We start from the raw sequence: 17,277 nt of genomic DNA on the forward strand, positions 1-17,277 counted from the left end.
TGGAAAGATTTTGGGACTCCTCTGTCCTTCTGATTACTACCCTTTGCTGCTCAAGGTGGGTAACAGTGAAACACCCAGGAAAAACCCTGAGCAGCTCAAAGGTGACTGCAAGGCTTTGGGGTCAAAGGTGATGGAGACACAGCAAGAGTGTGTTCCAGCTGTGTTCTCAACAGACTCTGTCCCCAAAAACTCTTCCGGCTGAAGTAAAGACCCACTGTGGAGCACACACACCTGCCAGACTGATGCCTGGCCGGGCAGCTGATGCTGCCAGCTAAGATTCAGGTTCCTTCATCCTGGTGCCTCACTGGAGGATGACGGAAGACTACCAGGAAGAGAAAGACCCTGTGAAAGTACAAGCGGGAAGAACACCTTTGTGACAACACTTGCTGATGTGGAGAGAAGGGTTTTAAACTAGGGTCATGAGAGAATGGGGGCCTAAGCCCAGAGATGAGAGAGGAAGGTGCGGAGGAGGTATGCCAGTAAAGGTCCACAGCGGGACATGCATTTTCTTGTCCAGAGGACTGGACATTTGGAGGCCTTCCTCAGGTTCACAGAGCGTGGACTGCAAACACAAAGAACTACCCGTCCTGCTGTGGCCGCAGGGCTATGATGTGGTCAGACTCAGAGACGTGGCACAGCATGCGTGGATCAGGATGTGGCCGCAGCTGCCTACAGGCTGTTCAGAGCGGACAGGCAGGAAAGGGAGGTGTCTCCATGTGATGGAGCCCCCGGCTGCACGTACCTGCAGTGTGGGAGCACAGACGTGCCATCTGAGCGTCTCTGGAGCAGATCTAGGCTAAGAGCAGGAGGGACACTGGGTCTGCTACCACCGCCTGAGAGGAGGTGGAAGGTGAGGTCGTCCATAAACAACCAGTGGAAGTCTTGCAAGCCTTCATCTTCTCCAAGATTTTGACTGTCCAGACATCTGCTGGGAAGGCAATGAATCACTGGCCAGGGAATCCAGGAGGCTCCCAGGCCACTGCTGACAACTTCCTAACACAAACCCTGGCTGCTGGAGGAGACCTTCTGCTTGACTTGCTGCTCACCAACGGGGAAACGGGGGTGGTGAAGGCGGTCACAGGGCAGCCGAGACTGCAGCAACTGCGAGGTGGCTGCAGTGAGCCAGGGAGGGAGTCTCGAAAGGCGAGTGGCAGAGAGAGAATCCCGAGGCTCGGGACAGACTTCAGCTTCTTGAGAAGCAGCCCAAAGGGAAGGGAGTGCTGGTTTTCAAATAAAAATTCTTGAGATCTCGGGAACAACCCGCCCACCCTGTCGTTTAGGAAGACTGGGTATTTTTGCAGAAGGCTAGCTCGCTGAGTATCAAGCTGCTCAGTGAACTAAAATGCAAAGAGCACACAGAAGAAGGAGCAACGTGACGGCACCAAAACAACAAACGCAATGCGCAAGGACTAGGGACAGTTTCAGGAAGGCCAGAGCCCAGCTGGAGCAAAGACTACCAAAAGACGCGAAGCAGAACAAGGACATCTTCTAGTGGTACACTGGCACCAAAAGGAAGTTCAAGGAAAATGCGAGTCTGCTGACGAAAAATCAGTCGTGGATAACACAGATATGACCAACGTGCTTAGTTGTGTTTTATGTCTCAGTGTTCACGGACAAAGTGTGCTCCCAGCCCTCAGAGTGTAGTGGACAACAAAAGACGGGCAGACAGTAATGGGGAAGCAACAGGTTAGGGAATTCTTAGAAGAGCCGCTGCGTCCATTGGAGCGGGTCTAAAGGAGAGCACAGAAATGATCCGAGGGCTGGAGCTCCTCTGCTGTGAGGAAGGGCTGAGAGCTGCGTTGCTCAGCCTGGCTGAAGGCTCCAGGGAGACCTTACTGTCACCTTGCAGTACTTAAGGGGGGGCTTATAAGAAAGACAGGGCCTGTAGCGATAGGACAAGGGGTAATGGCTTTCAACTGAAAGAGGGAAGATGCAGACTAGATCTAAGGAAGAAAATTTTTATGCTGAGGGTGGTGAGCCCCTGGCCCAGGTTGCCCAGAGAGGTGGTGGGTGCCCCATCCCTGGAAACATTCCAGGCCAGGTTGGACGGGGCTTTGAGCAACCTGATCTAGTGGAAGATGTCCCTGCCCATGGCAGGGGGTTGGACTAGGTGGCCTTTAAAGGTCCCTTCAACCCAAACTATTCCATCCATGATTCTGCGATCCAGGTCCACAGACCCAGTGGGATTCAGCAGAGGTGGCCGAGGAAGCTGCTGAAGCAATCACAAGGCCACTGTCTATTCCCTAGGCAAAATCATGGTGATTTGGAAGGTCCCTGACAAGTGGTCCCTAATGTGACACCTTTGAGAAGAGAAGGGGAGTCAGCCCTTCCTCAGCCTCGTTAAGGACATGGAGCATGTCTTCTTCATGAACAAACAATTTGAAGGACAAGAAGGCAAACAAGACCAGTCAATATGGATCTCCCAACAGCAAACTGTGCTTGAGCAATATGGCTGTTTTCCGTGACAAAACAACTAGTTCTGTGGGCAAGGGGGGAACGGTGGACGTGACATACAGCAAGGTTTCTGACACCGACACCAACAGCATTCTTGTTTGGAAGCTGAGGAACCACGGACCAGATGCACGGACAGCTAGGCGAGCCGAAAACTGACTGGAGCACTGCGTGAAAATGTAGTGACTAATGACGAGGCAGCCGGCAATGAGCAGAGCGCTCCAGAGGCCAGTCCTGGGGCCCATCTTGTTCAACATCCTCGTCAACACCACAGGTGATGCAGAGAACACCCTCGGTAAAAGTGCAGACAATATTAAAGGAGGGGAGCATCTGACGTGGTGAAATGCAGACCTTCAAACCAGAGGGGCCTTGAGGAATTTGAGGACCAGGCTAACAGGAACCTCATGAAATTCAACCACGGGAAGAAGGAGGGTGTGCATCTGCAGTGGACCAACCCAACGCACTGGTCCAGGCTCAGGAGAGACCGCCCCAGCAGCAGCTCGGTTGAAGAGGCTGAAAAGGCGTTTACGATGACTGCCAGCCTGCGTCTGAGCCCGTAACGCGAATAAGAGAACAGTAACAGAGAATAAGGCAAGCCGCATGCTGGGCTACGTAACAAGCAGCCTGGCCAGCAGACTGAGGGACGGTATCACCCTTTTTACTCAGCACTGGTGAGGCCGCACCTGGAATATTGTGTTCGGGTTTTGGTCGTGGAGTTCAAGAGAGATGGGGAGAGACTGAAGAGGGTCCAGACCAAGATGGCATGACAAAAGCAAGCAAGCAGCCTACAACTGCCTACAGGGCACTGACAAAGATGACGGAGCGCAACTCCTCCTGGAAGTAGCAGGTCATGTAACGAACATGGCCAACAGCCAAAAATTGTGGTTTGGGAGGTTCAGGTTGGACTCAGACTTTAGCAAAAAAAACTTTCCCAGCAGTGCAGTACAGCCCCAGAAGAGGCCACCAGAAGGACAGCAGCACCACCACCCTGCAGACGGCCTCCTGCAGAAGGTTCCTGAGGGTTGGCAGGACAGAGGCACAGCCGACCTAATGCAGTCCTTCTCCGAGCAGGATCTCAGAGAACCCTTCCAACCAGCACTTCTATGCAGAGGAAAGAACATAGAGCTGTGTCTTCAAACACTGTCTCAGGAGGAAGATCAGCCTAAACTTACGGTTTCACTATAAAAAAGAGTAATGAATTGATGGAAAAACCCTCAAAGATCCCCAGAGAGCCCTGACAAGGAGCGATAGGACAATATTCTCTCCACTTTCCCATTAAAAGATATTTGGAAACACTACTGAGACACATGCTCAGGGAACTAAGAGAAAATCCCTCCATTTTAGGATGTAAAAAACACCCGTGTGTAACTGGGACACAAGTTTCTACATTGGATAAGGATTTGACCATATCTCAGGCTGAAAATATGGTCCATCAAGCCACAAAACCGCATCTGCTAATTGTCTTTCTGTTACTAAAAGGAGTATTTCCTCAGCCAGGAGTGTATCCTCAGCAAGTTCGCTGATGATACCAAACTGGGAGGGGTGGCTGACACTCCAGAGGGCCGTGCTGCCATCCAGCGTGACCTGGACAGGCTGGAGAGCTGGGCAGAGAGGAACCTCATGAGGTTCAACAAAAGCAAGTGTAGGGTCCTGCACCTGGGGAGGAAGAATGCTAAGCACCAGTACAGGTTAGGGGTGGACCTGCTGGGAAGTAGTTCTGAGGAGAAGGATCTGGGGGTCCTGGTAGACAGTAAATTATCCATGAGCCATCAATGTGCCCTTGTTGCCAAAAAGGCCAATGGCATCCTGGGCTGCATAGGGAAGACTGTGGCCAGTAGGTCGAAGGAGGTCATTCTCCCCCTCTACTCTGCACTGGTGAGGCCACGACTGGAGTACTGTGTCCAGTTTTGGGCTCCCCAGTTCCAGAGGGACAGGGAACTACTGGAGCGGGTCCAGCGTAGGGCAACTAAGATGATTGAGGGACTGGAGCATCTCCCTGATGAGGAAAGGCTGAGAGAGCTGGGACTCTTTAGCCTGGAGAAGAGAAGGCTGAGGGGAGACCTTATTATGGCATACGAGTATCTAAAGGGTGGGCTGAAGGAGGACAGAGCCAGGCTCTTTTCAATGGTTCCCAGTGACAGGACAAGGGGCAATGGGCACAAGTTGGAACATAGGAAGTTCTGTTCAAATACATGGAAAAACGTCTTTACAGTGAGGGTGACAGAGCACTGGAACAGGCTGCCCAGGGAGGGTGTGGAGTCCCCTTCTCTGGAGGTTTTCAAGACTCGCCTGGATGCAGCCCTGAGGGATGTGCTCTGGGCAATCCTGCTTTAGCAGGGGAGCGGGACTAGGTGATCTCTAGACGTCCCTTCCAACTCTGAAGATTCTGTGATTCTGTGATTTCTCACAGGAAATGAACAGTCTTCAGAGCCACCTGACATCCAGGCCACCGAGTGAAAAGTTGCAGTTTCCAAAGAGAGTTAAGAAAAACCATCTGGGAGAGCGGAGATGCTGCAGAGGTGCACTCAGCAGCAAGTGAGGTAGTTGCAGCAATAGGGGAAGCAAAGAAAAGCTCATGTACTCAGCAGAGGCTGGTGACATCCTGCCACCGTTGAGGCACAGCTGATGGAGGCATCTCTAGCAACACAGTCACAGTACGGCTTTGAGGACCATGCACAGAACAAAGCCAGGCCCCATGTGCAGCAGAGGGCCTGGGGTATGGTGTAACACGCTCACCTGCTGCCACATGGCTCAACACGCCTAGACACGATGCCCTCCGCAGTGATGGGCTTGAGGAGAGTCTTAGAGCTGAGAGAGAAACCTTGTGCTATTAAAGATCTTGGTCCACCACGAACTGGAGATGACTTCTGTGAGACAGATGGACTGCAATGAGCAAGTGAGCACCCTGGGGACGGGGGAAACGAACCAGATCTCTTCTGGAGGCCACGGAAATAACATGCTCAGAGTCACGGCCAAAGACTGAATCTCCATATGAAAGCACTGTGTCCAGGAAGGGTTTCCTTCTCCTATGGCTGCTGGCGGAGGACAGCAAACAGGACAGACTCACAGTGATCTCAGTGCTACTTCGGAGCCTCCAGAGAGCTCAGCACCTCAGAGCACACGGACGCCACAAAATCCTCTGACTTCACGTTGGAGAGGCATCGCTGGTTTGTTGCCAAGGCTTTGCCACCCATGAACCTGAGAAGTACCAGTGCAGCTCTACCCATAGTGTTGATAGCACTTGGACTCCAGCAGTTCCTCCAAGAGAAACCCCCGACAGCACAGTGAAGAAAAACTAAATGCTCCAAGGAGCTGCTCCACGTCTGGTATTTCTGACCCGTAGTGCTACAGAATAATCTGCCTTTTGCCAGAGCCCGCCGTGCTGGGACTCCCCTGGCAGAACGTGCTGTCCACAAGATGGGCACCTACCCTGGAAGAAGCTGCCCTGGGATCCCTGTCTGGTCAGGGGAGAGCTGGTCAGTCAATCCACCAGATTCGTCACATGCTAAGGCAGACCCCAGGCTAGGTGAGATGAATTCGCTACTCCCCGAATGCCATCTCCATGTTCATCTGGCCTCCACAGGCAGAACCGGTGGACTAGAGGAGGCAGGTAGGTGCAGACACCCAGGCAGACGAAGCCTGAAGTGAGGTGAGAAGAGTCCCACCATAGATCTCGACCAAAGGCCGCGTACTGAGATCATCTGTGCCTGTGTTGTTGCAGCAGCCCTGGGGATTGTAGGGCCACAGCAGTATTTAGGAAATTAAAGTGCCCCATGGACAGCCGGCGCCTGGGTGTTGAAATGCGAGCAACAACACTGACAAGCTGGTGTCCGCCAAACCATCCGCAGAAAAGCAGCCGCTTGGCTTCACGTTAGACCCGTCCTCCAACCACCCCACTTGGAGCGCACATGATGGAACTGCGGCTAAAAGAGATGCTGAGCAAACACTGAGGTTACTTATCGAGCTATTTCTATACATAGAAATGCCGTGGGAGAGAGGGTGAGGGGTGGTGATCTCAGCGCTGGAAGATCAAGGGCAGAGCTTGATGCCTCTGATCCGTCTGCCCCAAGCAGGCAGAAGCCCTGGGAATCTTCTGCCCATGTCACCCAACACAGGCTGGTCTGCCCGTGGCTGCTCTGAATCACACTCGTCGCAGATGGGAGGGTTAGTCACCAGGAAGAAAGGGCAGCCTTCTCACTGGTGATGAACCGACGATCTTTCTTTAGAAGGCCTGATGATACAAAACAACTCATGTTCACGTATTTATTTTAGCATAAGAATCTGCAAAAGAGGGTCCTTTGGCTGCTGGATCAGCAGATAGCAAAGATGCTGAGCAGTTTCTGCTGGAGGTTCACCTGCACTGCGTTTCTTGAAACCTGGGCAGATGCACATTTTGGAGGCCTCTGGGCGTCTGCCAGGTAAATGACCGAAGCAGTGAGTGTGGCCACCTGAAGGCACAACCAGAGCCTGGGGGAATGGCCATGGAGGGGACAAAAAAGGAGAGATGGGGCTCATGAAGTTAAGTGAAGGGGCTATGAAGGAAATGAAAAACTAAGACCAAGAGCGAGCTCATGGGGAAATGCTGAAGGATTGCAAGACAAACGCAGGCAACTCAGCTGGATCCCCTGGCACGCCGAGGGGCTGCCCGTGTCCTGCCCGTTCTCTGCCTCGGGCAGCCCGGGGCGGAGAAGTCCAGCGGGACGTCTCCATGCAGGCTCCCTACGGAGAGAGGCGCAGAGGAAGGCAGTGCGCGATGCAGCCCTCTGCCCTGCGTGTCCCTCCCTCTCTTGCAGGCTTTCTTCTCCTCCAGGCAGGATTTCGGCTGTGAGCATGGCACTCAAGGGGTCAGGACAACCAGGGCCGGGCACCTGACAGCTCCCCTACACGCTTACAACCGAGACAAGGCGTAAAATCTTCTGCAGTAATAAAACTGGGACCAGATTCCCACCCAAAATACACCGCAGTAAGCAGGGGCTGAGTCAACACAAAAAGCAGGAGATTTAGCACTTGTGACCACTCCACATGCTTTCCTGGGATTAAAAAACGAACCTGTTCACTCCAACACGGAGAGAAGGCTTAAGTGTGTAGGCCTCCTGAGAGAGGGGATTTGAAGCACAACAAAGGAGAGCAGAAAAAGCAACGAGCCCAGAAGGCGAGGAAAAAAGAGATGGTATCTCTCTGCGGAAGGAGAGAAAGGGCCAGATATTCCAGTCTATTACGGCACTTTAGAGCTGCCAAGACTTCTTTCGGAAGCCTGGGCACTCGGCTGCTGGAAGGGACTCGGCTGTGAGGGCAAAATTTTAAGCACGCTTCTTCTGATGCTTGAATTTCTGTTGATAGGTGGCATTGTAGGACTGAGGTTACGTCTCTCCGCAGCTCCAGGCTCCCTCTGCCACAGCCAGAAGACAATCTGAGCTGGAGAAGCGTAAGGGAGCTGGGCAGTAAAACGTGGATCAGCAGGAGATAAGTCCCACCAGAGAGGGGTGAGCAGGCAGCGTACATGAATACGAACAGGCTGCAGATGGGATGATGGGCTGTTACTGTTGGATTCTGTGATCAAAGGCTAATCACCATAGTCATAACGAAGCAGAGGAACAACGACAGCTGGAGGAACCCCCATGACCTGACCGGAGTCATTGCACCCCGGCTCAGCTACCCCCAGGGCCACGGCGGGAGGGTCAGCCCTGGTCTGCGCCTGGACCCACGGGATGAGTCGGTGGGAGAGGGTCTCTCCTGGTCACCCTGCGGATCGAGGGGAACTACTGCCGGTCGGGGTGTGGGACTCATTCCGGGATGAGTCGGTGGGAGAGGGTCTCTCCTGGTCACCCTGCGGAGCGAGGGGAACTACTGCCAGTCGGGGTGTGGGACTCATTTCGGGATGCCAGGAGGAGCGTTCCGGGATTGTGCCAGACCTACCAAGATGCTTAGTCAAAGAACCAAAGGTTGGAGAAAGGAGGGATGATGGTGGATCGGGCAAGAGCAAGGACAGGAGAACAAAGGGAGAAGAGCGTGGAAGAGGCCAGTCGAGCGTACCAGGTTGTCTGGCCATCCCTGCGCCTGGGCGCCGCAGTCTGCCGTGTCTCGGCCCCGCGCTCCCGCTGGGTGAGGCTGAGCTCCATGTGGCGTATCTGTGTGTGTGTGCACGAAGGTATCACTGCCAGCAGCCGGGGAAGGGGCCGTGGGTGGTGGGGTCCCACAGGTACTGGGGTACCAGACACTCCAGAGACCGGACTGCATGCATGTACGTCAATGTACACGTAGGTGCAATTACTGGTGAGGAATCATCAAGCTGGACTGGCCAGCGAGTAGGATAAGAGGTTTGGAGCCAGGTATCACAGAGGCCATAGACCTGGGGCAGGTACTGGAGGGACTGGAGGTCTGGGAATTTGCTACTGGAGGGACCAGACTGACCTGTGGGTTTGAGAGTCAGCTACTGGTAAGGCTCGGTGTCTGGAGCAGCTGCCAGGGAGACTGGTCTGGGTCTGTGTGTGCCTGTGCCCTGAGGACTGGAGACCAGCTGCTGGACAGACCAAGTGCCTAAGGCCTGGGGATACAGCGCACGTGTGGGTGCACGTGTGTGTGCAGATGTGTCATGAAATCCAACCACCAGCAAGCGGGGTGGGGATGTGGGTCTCAGGGGTTCACACACTCAGGTGCCAGCAACTGGGGAGACTGGAGGAGCTAGGGGCCAGGCACTGGCCAGACTGGAGGTCCAAGGCCAGCTACTGGAGGCATCCATATTGCACACACATAGAGAATCAGAGAGTCATAGAATTGCCCAGGTTGGAAGGGACCTTTCAGATCATCGAGCCCAACCATCAACCCAACTCTGACAGAAACCACCACTGACCCATATCTCTAAGCACCGCGTCTGCCCGGCTTTGAAATCCCTCCAGGGACGGTGCCTCCACCACTGCCCTGGGCAGCCTGGTCCAGTGCTTAATAACCCTTTCAGTGTAAACATTTTTCCTAATATCCATCCTAAACCTCCCCTGGCGCAACGTATACATATATATGTGTGTGTATATATATATATATATATGTATATATACATTCTTCGCTCAGGCTGATTTTGCTGTTTGTCTTTGCACAATGCGGTGTGTTTTCTGATCCGTGTGGCAGACTGTGTGTGTATGTGTATATTGTGCATACGTGTGTACGTGTCCCCATCGGGAACGCGCGCTCAGCCCGGCCACTGACCGAACCGGGGAACGAGGAGCTGCAGCAGCCCTGCATCTACCGGGCGACTGGATTTAAAGCTCCCGACAGTCACCAGGGAGCTCTCACTTTCCTTCTTTAAGATTGTCTGCTCCTCCTGGAGGGGTCTGGTGAAACTTCCCACGTTCCCAGAATCAGGCAGAGGTTTCCCAGTTAAACACAAACAGAGACCAGTCTTGCTGAAGAAAGTATCAGGTGAGGACACCAACACTCGTCAAATGCGTAGTCTGAAGCCCGTACAGCCATCCCATGGATCTCACGGACAAAGCCAGGGTCAACGCACCCCGACCTGCCGACCAAGCAGGTTCAGCCGGTCGCCTTAGCCCAGTCTAGGCCCCCCATTCCTACGGAAGGAGCTGGTGAGAAATGAAAGGCTAAAAAGGACGAGGAAGCAGAGTGGCACATCAGGCTTGACCAGAGGGCTGGGACATTGCAGTTGAACCTGGTACGTGCCAGGTCCTGTACTAGAGTTGTTATAGGTTGGTATTCATCAGTCAAAAAGCCTCAAGGCTGAATGCTGAATTTGTCTGAAGCTTCGCTCCCCGTCTGGGGGCAGATTCCCCCCTGCAGGCCTCCTCCTCTGGCCTTTGCTGCCTCTTTCAGGTCACCACCAGCTGGCGTACAAGGGGGCGGGCGGCTCTGCCGGCTCCTCACGCCAAGGCACACAGAAACACTTCTCACTCCTTCCCCAAAGGGAACTGCTGGAGCACCCGCCAGACTGCCTCCAGCATCCACGGCCACCCCTCTGCCGGCTTCAGAAGCTGCTTTAGTTGCCGAATTCACGTGAGGAAGACTAGGGCAGGTCAGGGCTGTAAGCAGCATCCCTGCTCCTGGCATGAAGGAGCCGTTTGGTGGTATCGGCAGAGCTGCTCCCCACCGCTGGGCAAGGCCAGCTCTCACGTGGAGACCGTCACTGTCACCAAACACTTCTCCGCCTGCAAACGCCTCTCAGGGCTTCCCACCTCCACTTTTTTTGGATTTGCTAACTCCAATGTGAAAGCACCTTCCATGCACCCGGCTGTCCAGCACTGATCTCCAACAGTCAGAAAGCTTTAAAGTTAAAAGACTAAACATTAATTTCAGCAAGAGACGGTCTCAGGCTCCAAGTTACAAGGCTAGAAATGAAGTCTCAAACTTAAAATGCCCATGCACCTTCGATCTAAATTTAATGCATCCCTAATCCGTACACTGGGACCGGCTGAAGACGGTCGCGGAGACCTGTGCAAGGGTTCCAGCTATAGCACACCACGTCCCTTCCCGAATATCGCCCTCAGGATGTGGCTTTACATTGCGGCAAAGCTGCTGCGCTCGTTCTGAACCCACCTCCAGCTCCCTTCCCAGGGAAACCACACGCGCCTATTGCTCCGCTTGCCAGAGATTTAATGATCAGGCAGCCAGAGGGGAAGCCGGCTCAGCCGGCTGATCCAAAGGGAACGGTAACGCGCTGAGGGCAGGTTACCATACAAAGACGCTTATTCTGCAGCTAAACATCCAAACTGGGAGGGAGGGGAGGGGGACTGCGAGTCTCAGCTGGGATGAGGCTGCCCTGCCTCCTCCTCGCACCCCACGTGGCTTTATACGCATTTGAAATTCTTCCTTGCTTTGTAATGTTTCTAATACTACGTATCAGAAAAAGTACCAGCGCTATAACGGTTTTGCCAGGTTTATGACAATTGGTTCTTCACCGACATTCTTTAGAGGCTGCCGAAGATGCACCAGGCTATTTGGGGCACACAGCCCTCACCAGCACCCTCCTGCTGCAGCTTTTGGGGACTTTCCGGCTGCAAGAACCGTGCTCACGCGTGGGACGGATGGTGCAAACGGCCTCCCCGGGAGCTGCTCTCCAGAGGTTTGGTGCAGAGGGCAAATCTGGGCCCCACCAGCGGCAGAAAGGACAGTGGAGGAGAGGTGTGCTCTTCCCACTGGAAGTAAGGCCAAGTGCTGACCTGCACCTCTGTGGAGAGGTCCCCAAACCCGGCTCCCCTCTCCCCTTCCAGCCGTGGGGTTCCCTGTGCTCCTGGCAGCACGTGGCCCCACGTCCCGCACGTGGCCGTCAGTCCCCCCCGGCCCTGCAGCAGGGTCACGCGTGCGGGCACCGCTCCAGCCCTGGGACTCCTCGTCTGGGGTGAGGCACAGGCAGCACCTCGGCACGGACACTCCAGAGCCATCCCTGCGTCGGGCACGGGCTTTCCACCAACTACGCACCCAACGTCCATCACTCTCAGGTACTCACTGTGGAAAAAGTAGTGCTAGGATGATCCCACAGAGCACTGCCGGGAGCTCCAGGGTGCACCGCCCAACGGCCCAGTAGAGTGGTGACGACCACCCCTGGAGAAGACAGCATTTTCCAGTGAAAGCTTCAGGCTGCAGAGCGAAAGCAGCAGCTGAGCTGCCCAGGAGCACTTCCACAACCAGAGTCCACCTTGCCTCACGCCACGCACGACCACAGCCTGCACCACACCACCACCGCCACGACGGACCAGCGCAGATTGCATAGACTGCATTACTGGGCTTAAAGCCTTACGATTGTTGCATGGGAAGACGTGGGAAAGCAAAGTCCCACGGGATGCCAGCCCCTCCTCAGACTGTATGGATGGTGCCGCTCGGCACTCGCTGTGACGAGACTCGCAGCGAAGCCCAACCATGCCACCCACCTCAAACCTTCACACAAAGTTCCCCTTCCCATCTAACACATGCTCGCTTCACAGACTCGGTGTCTATTCGGCTTCACTCCACCTCTTCTGCCGCCGTCGTGCCCTTGGAAGGGGCAGGATTCATCTCACAGCCCTTCCTGCACCGACAGCGCACACATCTCCGTTTCACCCAAACTCCCTGGGATCCCTTTACAATTAAGGGACGGAAACGGGCATTTGACTGAGTGATGCACAAACACTTTAATCATTTTTCTGCTGCCTTATTGTAACAGCCTTTTCTCTGGCTTCGAGAAAAGCAGACTTGGCCTATTCATACCGTACCCATTTGGCATGGATTCTGAGCATAATTTTCACTTGCAAGTACCACCCTGATGTCTCCTGCACGTTCCTCCTAGAGCGAGGAGAGTCCCTATAAATCAATGCTATCGCTCTCTTTTAAATCACTCCTTCGAACTCTCCTCTGCCGGGTTCACTACACGATGGAGCAGCCCATGTGCCCAGGCTGCTCCTTGCAGTGTCCCCCCTCTGCCCAGGGATGGCCAGCAGAGGCGCGGGAGCCTGCGCTGGGACACGCCGTCACCCCCGCACTGCCCAGGCGTCCCCACCACGCAGCACCCACCACGCAGCACCCACCACAGCCTTCTCCTGGCCCCTCACTGAGCTTCTGCGCATACACCAATACAGACAATAATAATAACGCCAAGCTGCAGGAGGAAGCGAGCGCTGGAGACCTGCCCACCAGCTTCAGAGCCCGGTCCCAGTTTTCTCCTGCCCGTGCCCCGGGAACCCGCACCCTCTGTTCCACCCCGCCGTGCCTTGCTGCTGAGCCTCCAGCCACTTGTTTAACGTGAAGCTGCCGGTGACTCTAATCCTTCCTTTCCTTTCTTTTAAACACACCCAGGAAAACCCAGCCGGCTGCGAGCAGAGTCCAACATCGCCTTCTCCAGAAAGGGAAGGGGCCACGGGGCAGTACAGGAGCAGAGCCCTACCAACCCGGTCCATCTCTTTCTGCTCTACAGACCCCAATACTTGCACCACACCGGGCAAAGCTGTAACGAGTATCGGTACAAAACAATCCTGATTGGTCTCCAGAGAGGGCATCTAATGAGGCTTTTCTCCAACCTCCATTTTCCCTCTAATTTCAGTTAGCAGAAGGGAACCTGTCAACTCATTTTCTAGCACGGAGAGCACGTATCTGCTTGAATTATTGTACCTGAAGAACATTTTTTCATCAAGACACCCAGGCAGCAGGCATTTCAGTAGCAATTATTACCCAGGTCTCAAAACACCTTATAAAGGAAAATAATTTTGTGCAAGACACAGGCCCTGGTCCCGCAGAGGAAGATGCTGCTGGCTGCCATCGGTCACTCTCCTGCCGCGCGTCCAGGCTCACCTCAATCAGAAAGTCTCCCGTCCGAAGCCCTGCTCTCCAAGCGACACCTTCCACATCCACTGATTCCAGGTACTGGAGCGCTGGGAAGGCTGGGGTTGGGGTGAACTCCTCAATTGGGGTTTCAGCTACAAAAAAGAGAGAGAGAGAGAGATTGAGACAGTGTGGCTAAAAGCAAGCAGCAGCCGGGACAAGGATGCCCAGGAGCCCAGGAAAACCTCTACATATTGGTTTAGAACGACCACGTACGCAAGGCTCAGCTTGGCTTCAATGCAGGAACCAGAGCTAGTGCTACCTGTCTACAGCGTTCATCGGCTTACGCCTGAGATGGCCACAGAGCCTCCCGGACACGTGTGACTCCCAGAGTCACGTATGCTCCCACAAGGTCCCTAAAGCCCCATCCATCTCCCAGTACCGCAGACGAAACGAGAACAACATCGATGAACGATGCCAGGAGCGGGGTAACGCGCTCCTCCGGTGTCTACACCTGAGTTAGCGGCTCCAGGCCTCCCTCATAGTCAGCTGAGAAAAAACCACGTGCCCCATCCACCTGTGCCACTGCAGATGTGACACGGCCTCCAGCACCCCAGAGAGGCGGGTGGCTCGCTCCTACTGGTCCTACAGGAGACCGTCAGCTCAGGAGCAGAGGGCCACTTGTTGACGGACATCTATAAATGAACTCCATTCTTCATCAGTGAGGTTTTAATTGCATTCCTGGTTGGAAAACCTGGTCCTGCCCCCAAAAGAACACCATTTCCCGGGAAGGGACTCTCTCAGATGGACCCAGGCAGTGCGCTTACATTACCCGGCTCCAGCCCCTCCTGCTTCACTGCCCGTCCAGGAGGAAGGCATTTTGCAAGGGGGACGCCCAACTAAGAGCAGAGCGGAGCTTGTGTGACGGAGGAAAAAGCTTCCTTCATCTGTTTATCAAGAGGAGACTGATGCAGGTGTTCAGAAACATCAGATCCATCACAGAAATGATGCAGAAAGGCCACAGCTACTCTTTACACATCTGGCCAGACTCTGGTCACCTGAAACTACCAGTTATACCCAGAGGGGCTGCTGTCCCCAGCACAGAGTATATCGACTGCGGCTGCTTCAGGGGCTGGTCATATTTTTCCGAGAAGATTTTTATTTTCCCCTTTGTGTGTTGTGAACAGAGCTGCTGCCTGTGTACCTGCTTGGGTGCAGCGGGGATTTGTGTGTTGCCACACAAGACCATAGCGCTGGATCAGCGAGGACTTCTTCACTAGGCCTTGTATGACTGGGCACACCTGAAGCAGATCCAGGGGAAGCTCGAGACACCCCTTTTCTAACGGCATGCCGTCTCCTTACCGGCTTTCTAACGGCATGCCATCTCCCTACCAGCTTTCATGTGTTACCAGACAGACGGGGAGCGCCCATGCCACAGATGAGGAAAGGGCAAAGTCGTCTTTCCAAGAAAAGTGCTGCTTCTCGGCACCAGGACACCCGGCCGCTGGGTCGTGCAGCCTTCCAGGGAGCAGCACCCACTTCCAGCCCCACCTCCACCTAGTGGCAGTCCCAGGACCAGAGAGGGGATGGTGCCACCTCCACCCACCTGCGCTGCGCTGCCTTTGGAGCTGTTCTTGGCCGGTAGCAGCCTCAAAGACGAAGATGAAGGTGAGGAGCACTCAGCAAGCTGGGTGTGGGGTGGGTGAAGGTGCAATCCTGAAACCGCTCGTGCCAGGTAATCTGTTTTCCCTGCCTGCAGAACCAGGACTGGGTGTTCCCCATCCCTGACTGTCACGGGCTTCGGGCAGCACTGACACACGAGGAACAAGCGGCTGGAAACCCCAGCCAGGCTCTGACAGTGTGACACACGCCGGAGTGTCAGCGAGTGGGTTTCATTATTCCTGGGACAGCCACGCTGCTCGAGGCCGGTTGTCGAATAACAGATCGCAGCTGCACGGCACGAGTCCTCTCCTGTAACGGCAGGACAGCAGCCATTCTGCTGAGCAGCTCTGGAACACACTAAAACCAGCAGGAGGGGATGGGGGTAACAAGCCATTGTTTTGCCTAATGAAGCAGCGTATGTCGCGCACCAAGAGACATTCATGCCTGAAACGTCTACGTTTTGGCTGCTGACCAGTGGCTGGCCAACAGCGTGGCACTGCCACTCGCACCGGGTGGCTGCAGCGTGAGGCACAGCTTCTGGCGCCGACGGTGTGGACGCAGATCATCTCAGTCCGGTGCTCCACACCAGCAGCAGGCTTAGGTCCAGCGGCCTTGACTGGGGTGCACACAGATCCCTGGCAGAGGGCCCATTTGATGTTGCAATGCGTTACTTTGCATTGCTCTCTCTGCAGGGTAATTAACGCAGGAGCATGACGAAGGGCTGGCAAAGCAGCACAAGACCAGCACCAGAGGCGCCCAGAGCCTGGCTGCGCGGGCTCGTCCTGTCCTCCCCTCCAGCAGAGAGATTCTCGCCTAGGTGAGAGAGAAGCCAAAGGCGGCTGGTAAGAGGTGCCACAGCAAGGCCACCTCGGCGCGAACAGCCGGCTCACATGGACCCAGAGCCCAGGAATCCAAACCAGAGACGTGCTCCCCAAACCCTGCCCGGGCTGGCAATTCCGGGGCCAGGAGAACTGAAGGCTCTCACTCAGGGCTTCCCAGCGGACTGATGGAGGTGTCTTTTGCTCATATGAATCTTTAGTCCGTGCAGGATTCACCGTCTCATCTTCGTTCAGACGAGCCAGTGGTAAAAGGACACTCTCTGCTAGCGTAGGGACTGCACTGACGGATCCAGGGCAACCTTCTAAGGAATCAAACACCAAACCTCTTCCTTAGTGGCTGATGGTGCTTGAACAAACCATTCGCCGTAGAGAAACGTGACAAGGAAGTCAGAAAACCCCGCGATTATCTAGTCTGGTATCACACCCAACAAGGGCCAGAGCCTTCAACAAAGGTCCCTGTCGGCCCAGCTCTCACCTCGGCTGAAGTGTGGAGAAAGCATGGTTTATTGTTGTTAGCAATACAGATAATGCTGCATTGTGTCAACGGGCCTAGATGAGTTATCCATCCCTCTAAGTCTATCATCAAAACAAAGCATTTTTTAAGAGCTGTGTCAAAACCCTAATGAAGCAGTAGATCTAATTACCGAGTCAGCGGATGATCTCGTGCATACATCTCCTTTGATGTCAGGCCACTCCAGTAAATGTGACCTACATTCCCTTCCATCTGTGCAAAGTGTACAGACACTGATTTTATACAGATAAAAATATTTCCATCACTTACCATACTACCTTTTAATTATTTTATTTACAGTTTTTATGCAAGATTTTTCTGCTAAATCAGATAGCCACCAGCTAGCACCAGACCAAGACAAAGTCTGCCTGACAAGACGTTAATATGCTGAATGACCTGATTATGCTTAGATAAATTTATCAACAGCTTTCCACGACTTCTTCCTTTGATGGAAACTAGCTTAAGTGGCAAACAGTTGATAAGTCATCCCACCTATTTTTAGAAATGCCAATGTAACATTTGGTTTCTCCAAATCCTTCGCCAGCGTTAAATGCAGCTCTTCGGATCAGTGTTGACCCG

The 17,277-nt window shown here is 54.1% G+C and overlaps 1 protein-coding gene across 4 annotated transcripts in view; it reads right to left on the reverse strand.

Moving 5' to 3' along the window:
• SHANK3 (SH3 and multiple ankyrin repeat domains 3) overlaps positions 1–17,277 on the reverse strand; it is a 383,847-nt gene that overhangs the window by 64,996 nt on the left and 301,574 nt on the right. For all 4 annotated transcript variants that reach the window (XM_054200170.1, XM_054200186.1, XM_054200177.1 and 1 more), the window contains one exon: positions 13,717–13,841. In XM_054200170.1, the coding sequence (XP_054056145.1) occupies positions 13,717–13,841 (125 nt within the window). The remainder of the gene's footprint in view (positions 1–13,716; positions 13,842–17,277) is intronic.

The sequence above is a fragment of the Rissa tridactyla genome, chromosome 1 (genome assembly GCF_028500815.1).
Source record: "Rissa tridactyla isolate bRisTri1 chromosome 1, bRisTri1.patW.cur.20221130, whole genome shotgun sequence".
Classification (NCBI taxonomy): Eukaryota; Metazoa; Chordata; class Aves; order Charadriiformes; family Laridae; genus Rissa; species Rissa tridactyla.